Below are 18,501 nucleotides of genomic sequence, written 5' to 3' on the forward strand. Positions count from 1 at the left end.
TCCTGGCAGCCTTTTTGTCTTTGGCAGACTGATAAATGAAAAGTCCCAATGTTGTTTTAATTTCTTCTTTAGTTTCTAGAAAACAAGAGCATCTTCTATTGTATTTCTTAGCCATTTTTATTTCTTTTGTTATTTCTTATTCAAGTTTTTTTTGCCTGTTTTTAGAATTGGGTGAGTTTTTCTCCTTTTCATTTGTATAAACGCTTCATAAATTTGGGAAATTAGTCATTTATGTGACATATGTATTATTGTTTTACTTTTGTCTTTTATCTAGTAGTGAATATATGCTTTACCTTGAGATGGTTTCAATCATATTTCTCTTTTGTGTATTCTGGAATTTTGTGTCATGCTTAGAAAATCCTTCACTACTTGTAAAAACATTCATTGTCTTCTAGTACTTTACTGATAAAACTTTTTGTGTGTAAATCTTTGATTTATGTTGAATTTACTTTGGTTTCAGAGCTAAAGTCAGGATCTAGTTTATTTTTTTCAATGACCACTTGACTCATTTGTTAAATAGTAATTTTACCCTGGTGATTTTTGGAGTCCATTATATTAAATTCCTATATATAGTTAAAGTCTGATTATACTCTGTTTTCTTCTATTGATTTGCTGTTTGATTTGATTTGTACATGTACTTCCCTATTCTAACTACTGTGGGCTTATAACGTCTATTAAAATGTAATGGCTAACTAGGAAAAGGCAGATGTATGGTCACTGAATTTATAGAGTCAGTGGTTCTACATGTAATACTTGTGATATATAATACATAGTGGCGTATAAGTTAATTATAAAAAGCTAGTGATTTTTTAGTTTAGTACTTTGGAGAAACAAAAGACAACTGGAGATTTTTTAAGTCTGTTGTTGGCTGTGATTTCATGAAGAACTTTTTGAGTGTGTGTTCCTTGTTTTTTGGTTTTTGTTGTGCCAAAATGACTTAGAGCGTCCTTCTAGAAAGTTTAAGAAATTCCTTCTTATAAAAAGCTCCCATTTACAAATGTTTTTATTACTCAGACCTCAGGAAATTTTCTGATGGAATTTCAAGTGAAAAATGTTCCTTCAGAAAGAATTGCAACTCAGAAGATCCTGTCTGTGATAGGAGAATGCCTTGACCACTTTGGCCCTGGTTGTGTGGGTGTACAAAAAATCTTAAATGCTCGGTGTCCTCTTGTGAGGTTCTCACACCAAGCCTCTGGATTTCAGTGTGATTTGACTACTAATAATAGGTATGATCTCTTAATTTTATCATCTTAAATGTGAATATTATAAGGTATTAACATAGTTTTTCTTGTACAGAAACAGTGGCTTTGGACTCTTATACATGCTTTAATAATAATAACTTTTAAAAATTTTGAACACTTAGATTTAAAAATTGGAAATATTTTCTCATACGTATCTTTTGATTTTTTTGGTCTTCATGAATAAAATGTTAGGATATTGTGTTTAAAGTGTTACCATACCTAAATAACATCATCTTCTGAGGAGAACTGTTTCATCATTCTTAACTTATGTAGCCTGATAACAACATGAAAGCACTGTAGTAGAACTTCTGTATGTAGTCTTCCAAGTATATTTAGAAAATAAAGTAGCACCTTGAGTTTGACCTCTGAATCGTCTCCAGATAGCGTCAACTTTGGGTCCTAAACCTGTATGATGTTTGCTTAGGTCAGAAAGTGGTGTACGCAGCTTCAGACTGCATAGTTTTTCCCTTTAGCATATTTTCATTTTATTATCCTAGCAACCTGCTTCCTTAAAAAAAAAAAAATGGGGTGTGAATGACAGGTTCTTTTATACTTTGATTCCTTTTCTTGTGTTCTCAGGTGGGGAAACTTCTCAGTTGAGTTTATTTCATAACTCTAGTATTCTCATTGCATGCATTAGATTTCACTATATTATTTCTTAGATTAATAATCATTACTCAAAACAGATTTAGAAAATACATTCCAGAGCAGTTTTGCTTCAACTCGTGTTCACTAACAAGTCAGTGCTGAGTGCTTTGGGATTTCTCTCAAGTAGTTCAGAGTAAAAATAAATAAAAATACATAATATACTTCCTATCGTTATTACATTTTTCTTATAGTATGTAAAATAGAACAAAATGACATCTTTGTAGTAGTAGTATATTTATTGTCTTGTTGGGACAGGTTTTTAAAAATTTGTCTCACTGTCTGTCCTTCAGGTTTTTATAAACTCCTGCATTGTTTCTTTATATAAAATATCTTGCACTATTTGATATTTATTTTCAGCTTAATTTAGATTCATTTATATAAAACATTTAATCACCTTGAATTTCTAATTTGCCATTTCTTCTGTTCTCTTTAAACTCAGGAAGTAAATGCCATGATGAAACTTTATAGTTTGAAGTTGATACTGTTAATGGTTTTGTGCCCTCTGTCAGATCTTTGGGAAATTACAAGACATGTTTTGATCAGTAGGAGCTTAATTTTAAAATATTTCTGATTAATAATTTTTTGCATTATAAAATTATAACTAGAAAACTTACTGAAAATAGGTTCTGAAGTTTGATTTCTTTAAAAGGTATTTTATCTTCATGGGTTTTGGTTTTTATAAATGTTAGACTTATGTAATTTTGGCTGAATTTTAAGATATAGATACTCTCTTGATAAAATAAGTAGAATATTTTCCTTGCTTGCCAAAGGACTAGATAACTAAGGTGTGAACGTGAGGTGTAGAGCCTCTCATTTACAAATGTGTCAGTGTCTTTATCGATAGTTACTGAAGAGCACATATATATTGTGTTTCCCTTATTAAGTCATGTTTAGGAACTTTGATTTAAAAAATCTAAGTTTTACAACTACATAATAACTGTCAACATTTAAAAGAATGTTTTAATGTTAATGAATGTATTTGATATTCAACCATTCACATTAAATATTATATTGCAAATACATAATGCTTTTGATTATCTGATCATGGTGTTCTGAATATGCTTAGACATAGTAAGATATTTATGTATGTTCCCAGGTATGTATTTTACTCTACTCTGGAGCCATAATTTGGGGGTTTGAAAATTCTTTTTTTTTTTTTTTTCTTTTGAAGGATTGCCTTGAAAAGTTCTGAACTCCTTTATATATATGGTACTCTGGACTCAAGAGTGAGAGCCTTGGTGTTCAGTATTCGATGCTGGGCTCGAGCACATTCGTTAACGAGTAGTATTCCTGGCTCTTGGATTACAAATTTCTCTCTTACAATGATGGTAATCTTTTTTCTCCAGAGGAGATCACCCCCTATTCTTCCAACACTTGACTACCTAAAAACTCTAGCAGGTAAGACTGGAAGCAGTCTATTTTCTCTTTCTGACATTTTAAATGAATATAATTACCATGTATTGTCAAAGACATGTGTGTTTGTTTATTAGTCATAAAATTTGTCTTCTGTATTTTTTTAAAGTTTTGTGAATCTAAAATTTAAGTGTTTTTTATTTTTTTTAATGCCCACTAGGGGTCATGAGAGCAGATGATTTGCAATGCTGAGGCCTTTAGAGTTCTGTCCTATTTGTGTCAGTTGGCAAGGTTGTTTACAGCTATCATGAGACATTTGGAGCCTCTCTCTTAGTTGACCGAGCCTGGAATGACCTTGGGGGAAGAAAAAACATCCCAGATAGAGCTCTTTTGAGTGGATCACAGGTTCAGTGATGGCTTTCCAAATCTGAATTTATTTCCAGATTTTTTTTTTAAAGATGCTGAAAACTGTTTTATAATGCTTTAAAGATCCTAAATGTGTTTTTTAGTTAAAAGTTTACAAGCAATCTTAGGTGAATTATTTTAAAATCAGTATATTATTTAATTAATGTCATAAATGAATTGACATTTTGGTAGACTGCTGTAGGAGATACTAAAGTATTAACAGTTCTAAATTCTAAAAAGAAGGTAAATAAGGGATACGCTCAAAATGTAGACACTGTATCTTCTATCCATCCTGTGTACTGCTGCCAAATAATACTTCTAAAGTAGATCTCTGAATCTTCCCAGTTTAAAATAACCTTAAAGGGGATTTTATGCCCTATGGAATAAATCTCCGCTTACTTAGCTTGGTATTGGAGATCTTTTTTTTTTTTTTTTTAAGATTTTATTTATTTATTTGACAGAGAGAGACACAGCGAGAGAGGGAGCACAAGCAGGGGGAGTGGGAGAGGGAGAAGCGGGCTTCCTGCCGCCGAGCAGGGAGCCCGATGCGGGGCTCGATCCCAGGACCCTGGGATCATGACCTGAGCTGAAGGCAGACGCTTAACGACTGAGCCACCCAGGCGCCCCGGTATTGAAGATCTTCACTTATGTAGCCATACCTGACTTCCCATCCTTTTCTCATGCGTTCCCACATTGCGCTCAGTACCGTGATACCCCTCATCACATTCCGTCTTAGCTCTTTTGTTCACACTATTGGTTTTTCTGCCTGGACTGTGACTTCTTTCAATTCTCTCTTCTGTGCCACCTTCTCTCATTATCCAAATTAGAAGTAATCCCTTCCTGTGAACACTGTTAAGTACTAGTATAGCTTGAAACTAAGCTTTAAAAAAGCTCTGTGTGATAGGATAATGGAGAGTAGGAAGTTTTCAGAAGGTAGGGTAGTGGTCATGTATCTCGGTTGCAGTGAAGGGGCAACATCCATGGCTGTGCTCATTCATTGTTTGGTGTCATTCATTCACTGAATATTTATTGGTTGCTCATTCTACATTGGGTGTTATTTTTGGTGCAGTGAGGAGATATGGATGATATTCTTAGGTAACTCACATTCTGGTAGAGGCCTAAGACAGACCCACATACAGACAGACAGAAAATGTGGGTATTTCCTCACAATAAACAACCTGTAAATAGCATTTCCTGTTCAACCTTTGCTGTGTGTGCTGGTGCTTAAGACTGCCCTCACAGAGACCGTTTTGGGGAAAAATCATGAACTTTTGGAGTTTAGAAGCTAAGGAAAGCAGAAGCTATAAAAAGGAGGAAGAATGAAGACAAGTTGATGTTGGCGGCAAACTATTCCTGACATCTTGTTGCTGTTTTCCAGTCTCACGCACACTGCCACTCCTGCCAGATTTGGGCCCTTGACATTCCCTTCTTGGGAGCATCTATACTACTTTCTCTCCTTACCTCCATTTGTTTCCCACCAGTCTATTTGTAACTAGCGATTGTCAAAATTTCATATCTCATTATATTATTCTCTATTGAAATCCTTCAGTAACCTCCTAGAATCTTTTTAAAATAATTTCTGCTAATTATTTTATTTTATTTTATTTTTTTTTTTTTAAGATTTTATTTATTCACTTGACAGAGAGAGAGACAGCGAGAGCAGGAACACAAGCAGGGGGAGTGGGAGAGGGAGAAGCAGGCTTCCTGTCGAGCAGGGAGCCCGATGTGGGACTCGATCCCAGGACCCTGGGATCATGACCTGAGCTGAAGGCAGACGCTTAACGACTGAGCCACCCAGGCGCCCCCCTCTGCTAATTATTTTAGAAAAAGAATGTGATTGATGGACAAACTTAAAATGACATGTTGAGTTTTTATTTCAAATCTATTTTTTAAAACAATTTAACTTTATTCACATCTGATGGCATCAAAACAGACACAACTAGTTTTGGAATTCTTTAATTTTATATTTTAAAATACCAAATTGGTTGTTTACGATATTTTTTCATTAGCTTAAGAGAAATTTTCAGGTTGTTTTTTGCAGTTACTTCGCTACACATAGCACATTGTGGGTGTGAATTGCCAATAAATGAAAAAGCAAATTTGATAGCATTATCTTTGATTTTTGAAGTTCTGACAATACCTTGAATTTCTTATAAAAGAATTTTTCATAAATGAATTTATATTAAGGATGTGGTGAAGATTATTTTAAGAATTTATCAAAATATTTTTTTTCTGTTCATTTAGGTATTTTTCAAATTCCATGTTTTTTATACTTCTGATTTTAACCAGTGGTTCCACATTGGTATATATTCAACAGGATCTGACTAAGAATAAAAACAGTGTTAAACTTGGAAACAATAAAACCATCTTGGGTGCTCTATGGTTGATTGGCTGAGTTAAGTCTTGCGTACAATCATTTTGTTCTTCTAAGTTGTACCTCTCCCTTGATATTCAGATAGAGGCTCTCAATTTGTCTTTTTTAAAAAAGAAAAATATTTACTCGCTTGCTTGCTTGCTTGCTTATTAATAGAAGGTGGCATGGATTTCTGGAACACCTTCTAGCACTTCTAGGGCTTTATAAACCTGGTTGGAACCTAGAATAAATCCAAACATTATAGAGTTGTATTTAGGGTCTCTTTGATCTTCCTTTTCCTCGTCTTCTCTTACATTCACTTCTGTGTGCAAATCTGGAGGCTCAGCATTTTGCTGATCCTCAAATATTTTGTTCTTGTTTACATCTTGGTCTTTGCCTGAAATTGCCTTCTTCTCACTACCTCCTCTTCTCCCATGGAGGGAAGCTCTTCAGGGTTATGCCAGGGAAGAGAAGACAAACCCAGTCCAAGATCCCATTTGTTAGGTCATTCCTGGCTGGCTCCCTCCTGCCTTCCTCCTGGGAGGTGGCACTCTGTTGGCCTCCACGCACCTGGTACACACGTGTGTTGGAATGGCTGTCACGTTGCCGACTTGTTTTCCCTGCCTGTGTTGGCCAAGCCTTTCTAGGGCAGGCGGCCTTTGACTCATTTCTGCATCTTCTGTTCCTGGCATAGTATTGGGTCCATAGGAGAAGTTCAGTAAATAGATTTCAGAGGATTGGCTGAACGTTTTACAGTTGAAAGCCTTTTGTACTGAGCATGATGGCAACTTTCGTAATTTGGTTACTCTTGAATTTCTGTTTCTTTATGTTTTCTTATAATCTCTGCTCCTTTCCCCACTGTGTCTCTTATTGTGTGTTCTCTCCTGTTTTGGCTTTGCCACCTTTGTTACATTTACTTCTGCGCTTGGTGCTTTCTGTGGCATTTTCCTTTCATAAACAGTTGTTTGATTACAGCTTTTTGTTTAGGATCCCTGTGCTTCCTTCCTGTGATGAATTAAAGGTTTGAGGAAGAAATGACTGGGTGTAGTATCTTTGGCAGTGTTGATGCATAAACCCCAGAATGGAAGAGAATTTTAATTGTGACACAGTAACAATTTATTGGGTGCTAACTCAGTGCCAGGCATGGGCTAGAAAGTCTTATACACCATTTCATTCAGTCCTCCCAGCAAATCTTATGAGGCACATTTACTGTTTTCATTTTATAGGTGAGAAAACGTTGAGAGGTTTTCCAAATTTCTTAAGGTAACTGAAATATAATACACCTAGAAGTACATGTGTGTATATGTATATTTTCACAAACGGAACACACCCATGGAAACACCACCCTGACTGAATGAATACCGCAGAAGCACTAGCTGTCTTCCCTTCGGGTCCCTCCACGCCCTTCCCACCCCCCCTTTCAACAGCATGGATTCATTTTACCTGTTTATGTCTCATACAGTGTGTATTGTTTTGCGTCTGGTTTCTTCCCTCTCAACATTATGTTTAGAAGATTCATTCCTACTGTTCGTGTATTTGTGGACCACTCATTTTCATTGTGGCACAGTACTATTTTCCATGAACATACCAAAAAAGATTTTTACTTCTACTTTTGATGGGCATGTAAATGATTTGTAGTTTGGGACCATTACACGTAATAGCTAATATCATTCTAGCATATTTCTTTTGGTGAGCACAGGCACTCCTATCTGTCAAGTATAAACTAGGAATAGAATTTCTGAGTCTTGGGATTTGGGTATATTCAGCTTCAGTAGACACTGCCAAACAGTTTTCCAAAGTGTAAACTCCCACAGGCATTATGGACAAGTTCTAATTGCTCTATATCTTTGCCAACACGTGGTATTATCAATTTTTTTTATGGTAGCTGTTCTAAATGTATGGGTAGTGGCATCATGGCATGTTCTGGTTTTCTTTTCCCTAATGACTAATGAAGTTGAGCACTTTTTCATATCTGCATCAGTCATTTGGGTAATTCTTGTGATGTTTCTTTAAGTCTTTTGCCTATTTTTCTCTTGGCCTTTCTTTTTCAGATTCATTTGTAGGAATTTCTATATTCCACATGAGTCCTTTGTCACATGTTATGGATTTATGTGTATATCTTTATATCTCAAATAAATACATACTGTGGTTCCCTTTTCACTCTCTTAATGGTGTTTGGTGAAAAGAACTGATTTTTAAAGTTCAGTTCTATCAAAGTACAGAGGCACATAGTAGGTAAAGAGTAAAATATTCTACAAACTTGGTAACGGTAACTCACACTCTGAGCCTGTGCCTTCTGTTCCTTTTGCCTTGCTCTGTAGGCAACCACTTCTAACTCTTTTAGCTGATCTGTTTGCCGTTATAAAATATATTTTCAGAATAAATTGTCTTAATTTCTGTATTTATCTGGGGAGTGTAATAGGCATATACAACATTATATTTTATGTATAGAGCGTGATGATTCAGTATTTGTATATGTTGCAAAATGATGACCATGTTTCTTGATTTTTAGTTTTAGACATTATGTATGACTTCCCTTTATGGAAGAAGAGGAGTTACCTTTTATCCTCACCATACATATATCTCTTACACCCCTCATATTCTGAATATGGCTATGGCTTAATTTTGCTACGTGCTCTTTATACTGTTATGACTGTATAAATCCTATTCCTTTCTAATCCATGGAGTAAACTAAAATTAATTTCCTTTCCTGCCCAACTTTTTCTACTCTTTGGAGTTTATAGTTTTTAATACTACTTATTTTCTTGCTTGCTTAGTTTTTTATGTACTTAATGTTACTTGAATCTCCAGCTTGCTACTAGTTGTCTAAATCTTTTGTCAAAACAGTCAGTCACCAAATACTCTATTAATTAATTCTTATTATGTAGCCTCTGTTTTTCTAAATATTTTTTTTTCATTTTATTTAATTTTTCATTTTAAGTTTATTGTCATGTTAGAGGCCTTCTTCAGGTATCTGATAGTCTTTGATTTTCTGGTCATGTTTGAGTTAGGAACTAAAAAGTTCATTTGAATCTCTGAGCTTAGGTGGGGCTTGTTGACTGTGAGCTTTATTGTAGGGTAATGTAGCTGGACTGTTTTATTGGTGGGCACTTTTTATGTCACTATCTCTAGGTCATTCTTCTTGAGCTATTCAGATTCCCCAGTAATGACTCTTTTAATATTTTTCTGGAAGTAAAGACCCCGTTACTAGCATGCTGTCGCTTTGACATTTACTATGCTTTTGTTCACTTACTGTTGCTTTTAGAACAATTTTCCTACCCTCAGCTGTGTCTCCTATCTTCTGTGTAGCTATACTTTCTTTTACCCTCTCCAAAGTAAGCCTAAGGTTTCTGTCAGGGAAAAAGAGATCTGGGGGAATCTAACTGCTTCTTCAACCATCAGGCTTCCAGTCTTGGTGCTTCCAGTTAGACCTGGTGCTTGCAGTTCCTGAGTTGTTGGGAGCTCTGCCCTGTAGATGGGTTTATTCTTGGCTTTCTTTACTGCTAGTTTAGGAGTCAGTCTTTTCAGATCTCCTGAATCTTAGCTACTTGTCCATCTGTTCTTCAACTGAAAAATTTTTGTTGTTCTTATTTCTTCTGTTCTCCATCTTTAAGATTTTATGTCATTTTACTGTCATTTCATTGGTGGTTTGGGAGGGGGTGAAGGTAGGTGGTTGTGTTCATTTCATCATCTTTACCCCATAGCATGTGCTCTTAATCAGTATATAGGCTCCGTCCTGGAGAGGCTGAAGTGTTATTGGAGCATATGGCATGGTGGGAGAAGCAGGTAGAACTTTACCCTGTCTGTTGATGAGCGTAAGTGATTAATAGGGAACAATCTGTATTATAGATGTGTATATGTGGAGAATATTATCTGAGTCACATTCTGGAGTTGAGTGAGCTATGAGGCAATAAATAAAGCTCCTTTGAAACGTGGATATAACCATAACACTTACATTTTTCACAAGGTTAGATCCAAGTACTTGAGAGGCAGTTGCTTGGATGTGCATTTCAGAAAGCATTCTGGCTGGGGTGGGTTAGAAGGAAACAAAATGGCGATGTGTCTAAGTGTATAGCACCCCCCCCCCCCCGTATTAAACAGTCTGCATTAATTAGTACAGCAGAGATCTGTAATCTCAGTTGGCTTTTCTGTTTGCTTCTCCCATTTAATTACTATTGATCCATGGCATACTGGATAGTTATAATAGAAGCTGAATATAGTTATATGATTTTTAGCTATTCAAGTTTTGTTCCAGTAAGCTCCTCTTATAAAAATGGGACATCATAAAAGATTTGTTATCAAAGAAAAAAATAGTAAGCCTTCATATGAACTTTATTCCTGTTATGCCCCTTACATATGTGCCTATCAACTTCAAGTGACTTACTAGACATATATGTAGCTGGCACAGTGTAGATTTTGTTCTTTTGACCAGAAAGATTAACCTAAATAATTATACAGCCCATAGACATGATTATCTGTACTGCAGCCCCTGAGTAATCTATTAAGAATGCCAATAGTGATCTCTGTGACTAATTATGAATTACTCTAGCGTGGCTATCAGTTCCCTGGAAAAATGTGGGTAAGTTATCAATCTGGCTGTGTCTGTGAGAACATTACTTAGTGAATTTCATTTGTCATGTGTACTCTGCTGAAAAAGAGTAATGGATGTACCAATCATGAGGCTCTGAGGTTTCCAAAGGAAGCAAGGAAATCAAATTTAGTAAATATATAACCTTACTTTTTCATAGTTTCTAAGTTCACTTAAGGTGAAGGTGAAGGAATGTGTTCTCAAGCTCCAGTATGAGTTAATTAAGGTGCTTACCTGGCTCTCTTCCTCGCGACTGAGAGTTTGTGTTTACTTACAAATTTTTGTCATGGTTTCATAACAATACTTTTAAGAAAAGAGTGCCGCAGGTTTAAACTGATAGCAATAGGGTTCATATGTCTGAATAGGTTGAGAATCATTTTTCTATTGCAGCACTATCCAGTAGAACTTTCTATGATGATAGAAGTGTTCTATATCCATATTATACATAGTAGGGTAGGCACTGGTCACTTGTGGCTGTTAGGCACTTGAAGTATGATTAGTGTGGTCGAGGAACTGAATTTTTTATTTTAATAGCCCCATGTGGTGGTGGTTATTATATTGGACGGTGTGGATGTTGTCTGGGTGTTATAGTAGACAAATGGGGGAGAGAGGATAGGAGGGGAAGGACTTGACAGCCAAGCTGCTAGGTTTGAATGCCTTAGGGATTTTGAAGAAACAAAGATGGCCCTATCTTAAATCAGAGGATACTTTTTTTTTTCCTTCAAGTTTTAATACTTCTGTAACAACTTTTAGTCAAGAGCAGCAGTCACAGAGACAGCCTCAGGTTTTCATTATTCTGCAGTTCTAGAAATATTTTAACGTGGATCTCAAATTTCTATGGTAGTAATGCTTTAATTGGAAATAAGTTCCTGAAAAAAGACACAGCAGCTAAAAGAACATCAATATATGTGACTGGCACTGTGTCACAAGAAATATAACTGTTGACAATTTGAAAGAGTAACACGTGTCTGGGTCTCCTAAAAAATAGATCTAAGTGTGGAGTGCCTCAGTGGCTCAGTCGGTTAAGCGTCTCACTTCAGCTCAGGTCATGATCTCAGGGTCCTGAGATTGAGCAGTGTCAGGCTCCATGGTCAGAAATCAAGGTTGTCCCTCTTCCCTTCCCCTTACTCCTGCACATGCTGTCTCACGCTCTTTCTCTCTCCCTCTCTCAAATTAAATAAGATCTTAAAAAAAAAAAAAAATAGATCTAAGTGTAACTGGGTATAAGTTCTTCGGGGTACTAGAAGTTATATAATAGAGGACATAAAATTTGCTATTAAAATTAATATGTGGGGTGCCTGGGTGGCTCAGTTGCTTAAGCATCCGACTCTTGGTTTCCACTCAGGTCATGATCTCAGGGTCCTGGGATTGAGCCCCACATCAGGCTGTACTCAACACAGAGTCCGCTTCCCCTCTCCCTCTGCCTCTCACCATGCGCATGTTCTTTCTCTCCCTCTCTAAGTAAATCTTTTAAAAAATACATAAAATTAATATGTTAGGATCTGGAGTAATTTTTGAGAAATTATATTAGTAACCCAGATCTTAACAAAAAATACAAAAACCACAAAAAAAGGGAGACAAAAATTTGAGGGACCCTTATTTATCTCTTTCTGATTTCTGTATTTAATCCCCCTGCTGGGGATTGTAACATTCAAAATGTAATTGATCATTCGGATTACTGGTTATGTGCCTGCTGTATGCTAGACACTTGTGGCTAGACTGATGTGGAGAGGGGGAGTAGTGAATGGGACATTTGTAATCCCAGGCTGGGGTAGGGGAGTGGGCAGCATGCATACACAATCACAAGGAAGTCAGATAAGTGCTCATGGAGTGTGAAATAACTAACGGAGGATGGCCAACTTGGAGTTAGGAAATGCTTTCAGATGAATTGGCTGTTAATTTGATTTTCGAGGAGTGAGAATTTGTCTGCTTATTGTACAGTGGAAGGTAGATTAGCATGGGTGAGGAATTTCATGCTGGCTGTGTATTTATCGTGAGGGGAATGATTCCTTCTGAAGATACAAATACTATTAGAAAAGGTGAATGCTTAAGTCCAGGGTGCCGTTTACTTTGTGGTAGTGAATTCTAGTTGCTAGAGTACTGCATTTTAGAAATTACCAGAAATTCTTCAAAACTCTTAGAGCATTCAGTTTGTGTCGTGGATGGCTTGTTGCAAATATATGCATGACAGGGTGATAAGGATGGAAATGGAGAGGAAATTAAGTATTTTGATCAAGGATACTGCCAAGATTTGAATTGGTGAAAGATGGGAACCATCTACATTTTCATTTATAACTGAAAAACTGATGACTTCAAAAGATTAAGAATTGTTGGGTTTTTGATAGATGATTTTAGTATGCTAAAAAAAATGTAACGCTAATTTTGCTCTACTGTAATTAGTCTCAAATCTTTTTGGTAAGGAGTTTTAAATCCTATTAACTGTAAATATCTATAACACTGACTAATAATAGGACACATTAGTCTGTAACTTTGATTTAGTTAATTATAGATTCCTTTTCTGAAGTAGGCAATATCTTTGAAATGTGAAATATTTTCCATTTCTGTTTTTTGAAGATGCAGAAGATAAATGTATAATAGAAGGCCACAACTGTACATTTATTCGTGACTTGAATAGAATTAAACCTTCAGGAAACACAGAAACACTAGGTAGGTGTTTTTTTTTTTCCCTTTGTTCGTTTGTTTTTAATTGAAACAGGCCTTCCTCTTATTTTCCTTGTTTTATTTTCTTGCAGAATCACTACTGAAAGAATTTTTTGAATATTTTGGCAATTTCGCTTTCAATAAAAATTCCATAAATATTCGACAGGTAAATAATATTTGATGACAAAGTATCTAGTCTTCTGCTATATTAGTATTTAGTTTTCAGAGCATTTTTAACATGTTAGTGTATTTCAACTCCACAGTAATAGATACTAATAAGGAAATTGATGCCTAGAGGAGCTGCATATCAGATCATTCATCTAGTTATTTGGAAGAGCAGAAGACAACTCTTTCAGCATCTAATACAGCATCCTTCAAAATGTGGACTCTTCTGAAAATTTTTCTGGAAAACATAATTTTATATACAGTTCTTGTTAAACTGCTTTTGTGTTCATGGAAGAAGTAGGATACACAGCCCTATAGATTTTAGTAATTCTCTCAATTTGAGCTCTAAATTTGTTTAGGCAAATGAAGTTATGATTTTGGTTCATATGAGTAGCTGGAATAATAGACATTAAAAAAAAAAAAAAGCAAATCCAGAGCAGAATTCTAGGCAAAATTTGTGACCAAGTGGGGGATACTTGAGATAGCTCTCTGTTTGGGTCTATTCTGCTTAGCATTTGGGTACTTGGTTACAACCGTTGTAAGATTGGCTACATAAAACACGTAATCAGATACTCTTTTTTGTTGTTTTATTCAACTCTTCCTTTTTTCATCCTTGCCTCTTAATCCTGTTCATGGAGATTTTGTTTAACAACAACAACAACAAAGTGTGGGGAAGGGAGAAGGAGGGGACACAGAGCCCTGGGATGCAAGCTAATATGGCATTAGATTCCATATGAGAAGAAGGTCACTGATCACATGAAGTTCTTTATCCTTTCTGTCCTCTTAGCCTAGACGTCAGAGTTGCTGGACAGGCAGGACCCTTGCTGGGCAGGGCATGACAGAAGTTAGGGAATAAAGAGGTGCTGCTCATACTGGCGAATCTTGGACATTTGTTTTGTTAATATTTTAGTAATACATGTGATATGGTCATATAAATCACAACTTTAGCTTTTCTTTTTATTTCTATGAGACGTGGTCTTACCTGTCAGGGCCTTATGTAAGTTGGATCTTTAGGAATGTAATAGGAAACTTTCAGTGTTTTAAAATGAATAATGAATAATCCTTTGTTCCTTCTCTTCCTTTCTGACTTTATTCTTGGGAAACATTAATTACTGTATTTAATTTAAGGATTCTAATTTTGTGTGCTTCTATTATGTTTTTAGCAAGTCTCAAAAATAAGTGTGTCTTCATTTTATTTTCTGCTATTTTTCGTTTTTTTTCCCTTCCTTGCTTTATCTTCTTAGGTCAAAGTTGATACTTTAAAAATACTTCTGTTGATTGACTTAGCCTAGATACCTCTCATCTGAGCATCATCATCCGTAGCTCATAAACCTAATTTATTTTTCTCTAAAGAATAATCACAGAACTACAGTGGTAAAAAAATCAGCCAGAAGTACACACACACACACACACACACACACATAAGTACATAATATGCATACATACCCAATTCTCTTAGGAAAGCAGTTCTTTACTCTGTAAATGCTGGGATTTGCCCTGTTTTTGACATTTCGTTAAACTATATCATTCCTATAGCTGAGCCTTTCATATATTTATACATTTTTTCTTCCTTACAATCATCTATAGGGAAGGGAACAGAACAAACCAGAGTCTTCTCCATTGCACATTCAGAATCCTTTTGAAACGTCTCTCAACATCAGCAAAAACGTAAATCAAAGCCAACTACAAAAATTTGTAGATCTGGCCCGAGAAAGTGCCTGGATTTTAAGTCAGGAAGATAAAGACCGCCCTTCCCCATCAAGTAATCAGCCCTGGGGGCTGGCAACGCTGCTGCAGCCTTCAGTGCTAAGCAGTGTGTCTCTTGCCAAGAAGAAAAGGAAGAAGCCTGCAAGTGAGCGAATTAAAAATTTGCTGGAATCTATAAAAAGTAGCAGTCCAGAAAATGACACACACACCAATGGGAAGAGAACAGTTAGTACTCAGGCTTAGTGGCTATTCCTTTGCTTGAAGAACTGGTTTTCCCTGAGAACATTGCTCTTTCGACCGCCTGGAAGAACTGGTCTGAAACTCTCACAGGTACCCACTGGCATGGGGTATCTGTTTTCATGATCTTCTCACTGGGCCTCTTTCTGGTCTGAAGTTCTGGGATGTGTTCGGTGTGATAAGCCTCAGATCCACTGCCACAAGGAATAGGTGACAGAGGATTGGAATGTACTTTAAATAAACTATACAAAGCAAGTGGTAAGAATCAGTTTTAGAGTCAAGCCATTATTGATATCTACATGAGGCCCTGGGTGGAAATCGTTTAAAGGAACTTCTGGGTATGTACACACGTAGTCAGTGAATACAATAAACCTTCAGAATTTGCTAGTACTCTTAGTATGTATTTTTTGTATTCTTCAAGCAAAGTACTCTTATTCACATATAAATTAAAACAGGTTTTCCTGTTTTATTTCATATATAAATTAAAACAGATTTGCAAAAACGTTAATGTTTTTAAAAGATAGGAATGCAGACACTTCATTCACCACATTCTAGTATTCTAAGCCAGATATATAAAAATATTGGTACATTGTATTCTAGAATGCTAGGTACTTTTTCTGCTTTCAAAAATAAAACCCTGCTTCTACTATATGATATTCCCAGTATTCTTTTTCTTATCTTTTGAAACCTCCTTTCTTCCTGTTCAAAATAGATACATATTGAAATATAATTTCCATACATTCCCTGTGGAGTAACTTTTGTTTTAGAAGCCAAGAAAATAGTGCTTGAAAACAGGGGACTTGAGCCAGACTGGTTTCCTAGTAAATTACTCAGCCTCTCAGGGCCCCCGTTGTTTTCTCTGTAAAAGGGGGGCAATAATAGTGCCTACTTCACAGATTTTTGTGAAGATTACATGGGGTACATCGGAAAGTGCTAGGTCAGGAGTCTGGCGCGTTATATGTGTTACTTTTATTTTTTATCTTTTGTGGTATATAAGTTATTCTTGCTACTCAGAATTCAGATTTACAGTTTATAGTGGTTTTCAAAATAGCTTCCCATCTAAATTTTAGGTCAGAAACTAATGAGCTCTGCTTGGGATATTTTGGGGGACTCACTAATAGAATTGTTACGAAGCAGCAGAGTTCTACGCTCATGTGGCCCTGCTGTTTTGATTTCACATCTGAAACCAACATACAAGTATCCGTATTCTTTCATACATATATGGCGTTCTTTTATACAAACAAGTAGCAGTGTTCTTCTAGACAGTTCTTTTATTATTTATTTATTTATTTTTAAAAAAGATTTTATTTATTTGACAGAGAGAGACACAGCGAGAGAGGGAACACAAGCAGGGGGAGTAGGAGAGGGAGAAGCAGGCTTCCCGCAGAGCAGGGCGCCTTATGCGGGGCTCGATACCAATCAGGACCTGAGCCGAAGGCAGATGCTCAAAGACTGAGCCACCCAGGTGCCCCTAAATGAGGTGATTTTTTGTTCCAGATATTTGATTGGAGGGTTTCTTTTTTAGGTTGATGTTAAGTCAAAAATGATCATTTAGGCATATGAAATATGTGTTGGCATTTTCTTTTTTTTTTTTTTTTTTGTAATCTATAGAACAACTTGGACCCTGTAGGTTTGTGTTACTTTTCAGGCTGAGGTTTAATTATGTGATGGATTTTAATCTACAAAGATATTTTAATCTAAAATTTTTAGTTCTAGTCAAATGAACATAGACTACAAACAAATGTACTCTTTTCTCGTAACTTCTTTTTCACTTCCCAAATTTTTAAAATGTGGTTTTTATTACATATTAGAGATAATCTACACTTAACTTGTCATTGCCACTTCTTACTTAAAACTGATTTTAAGGTCGGGAAATAGGTCGGGAAAAAGTTTTGTTCAAGGTGTTTCTTTCCTAGCTGTTTGTTAACTAAGCTTCCATTGAGTAGCCTTTATCTACAATGAGTTTTGCTCAGTGTGTGAAAGAATTTGGATGTAAGCCTACCCAGATCAGATCGATTTCACTTCTACATCGTTCCGGATTTTATGGCCCACCAGTATAATTCCTGGAGTTACTACCAATCCTTAGGAAATTAGAGAATTGGCGAGAGGCATTCTAGGAAAAAAATCTATAATCTTACTTCATTCACAAATCTCTAGGGATCATAGAGAAGAGAAAATACAGTTGAAGTAGGACTTCCTGCTTTCATTTACTACGTGCCTCTTCCTTTTGCTCACGGGCTGTGCTCAGGTGAGAACAGAATTAGAATTGTTTCAAGTTACGTCATGTTCCTAGAAATTTCTTGGCCTTTAAAGTACAGCTCTATTCAGTTACTTACAGCTTGCTGGTACCACAGTAGGGAAAAGCTACATTTGCATGTGTCATTTAAGCCAACCCAGGGAACATCCGCAGCAAAGCCAGCAGGAAAAGCAACCTAGCAGTCACAGCTTGTCCACGTAGCAACTCTGCACTTGCCAGAGTTTGGCATTCGGTTGGTGAGTAGCTGTCCTCGGGTCTCCATTCAGTCCCTTCAGGAAATCTTGTAGGAGTGCAACATTCAAAACACCATAGAAATGAATAAACCATTTTTGCCTTAGATGATCGGAGAAAGCTTCATTGATGAATAGCGTAGGTAGACCTTGAAAGGATAGGTAGACGGAGAGAGGGGCATAGGGCTTATTCTGGAAAAAAGAGGACAGCCTGAGGAAGAGTCAGTAAGAGGGAAGTGTATTTGGAGAACTGGCAGTTTGGGTGGGTTGGGATATAGTTTTTACCATGATACTCAACAAGAGTTAAGGTTGAGTGAGATCATGAAGGACTGTCAATGGCAATTTAAGGAAGTTGAGTGTATTTTCAGTGGTAAGCTATTGAAGGTTTTTGTGTAAAAATAATAAAAACTAAGGCAGTGCTTTTAGACAGTCTGTTCATACCAGATAGTTTTAGATCACTGCTCCTTTTTTGCAAATTTGAGTTCCATGGATCTCATCATTAAGGGTAGATAAAATTTGGCTGTTAAATTTTCCATAAAGGTCCAGAAGCTGACCCCCATATACCTCAGAGGAGTCTTTCTTCTTAATATTTAATAAGGAAGTAAGGTTTAAGTAGTTTTTAAAGTTATCATTCAGGAAATACCAGGTCATGACAC

The 18,501-nt window shown here is 36.2% G+C and overlaps 1 protein-coding gene across 1 annotated transcript in view; it reads left to right on the forward strand.

Moving 5' to 3' along the window:
- MTPAP (mitochondrial poly(A) polymerase) overlaps positions 1 to 18,031 on the forward strand; it is a 32,849-nt gene extending 14,818 nt beyond the window's left edge. Inside the window, exons 5-9 of the mRNA XM_045874237.3 lie at positions 1,015 to 1,226; positions 3,061 to 3,287; positions 13,163 to 13,255; positions 13,342 to 13,415; positions 15,002 to 18,031. Coding sequence (XP_045730193.1) covers positions 1,015 to 1,226; positions 3,061 to 3,287; positions 13,163 to 13,255; positions 13,342 to 13,415; positions 15,002 to 15,364 — 969 coding nt within the window. The 3' untranslated portion in view covers positions 15,365 to 18,031. The remainder of the gene's footprint in view (positions 1 to 1,014; positions 1,227 to 3,060; positions 3,288 to 13,162; positions 13,256 to 13,341; positions 13,416 to 15,001) is intronic.
- Positions 18,032 to 18,501: the final 470 nt, after the last annotated feature.

This window comes from Mirounga angustirostris, unplaced genomic scaffold (genome assembly GCF_029215605.1).
Source record: "Mirounga angustirostris isolate CCGP_5_RB_7025 unplaced genomic scaffold, mMirAng1.0.hap1 SCAF_5, whole genome shotgun sequence".
Lineage (NCBI taxonomy): Eukaryota > Metazoa > Chordata > Mammalia > Carnivora > Phocidae > Mirounga > Mirounga angustirostris.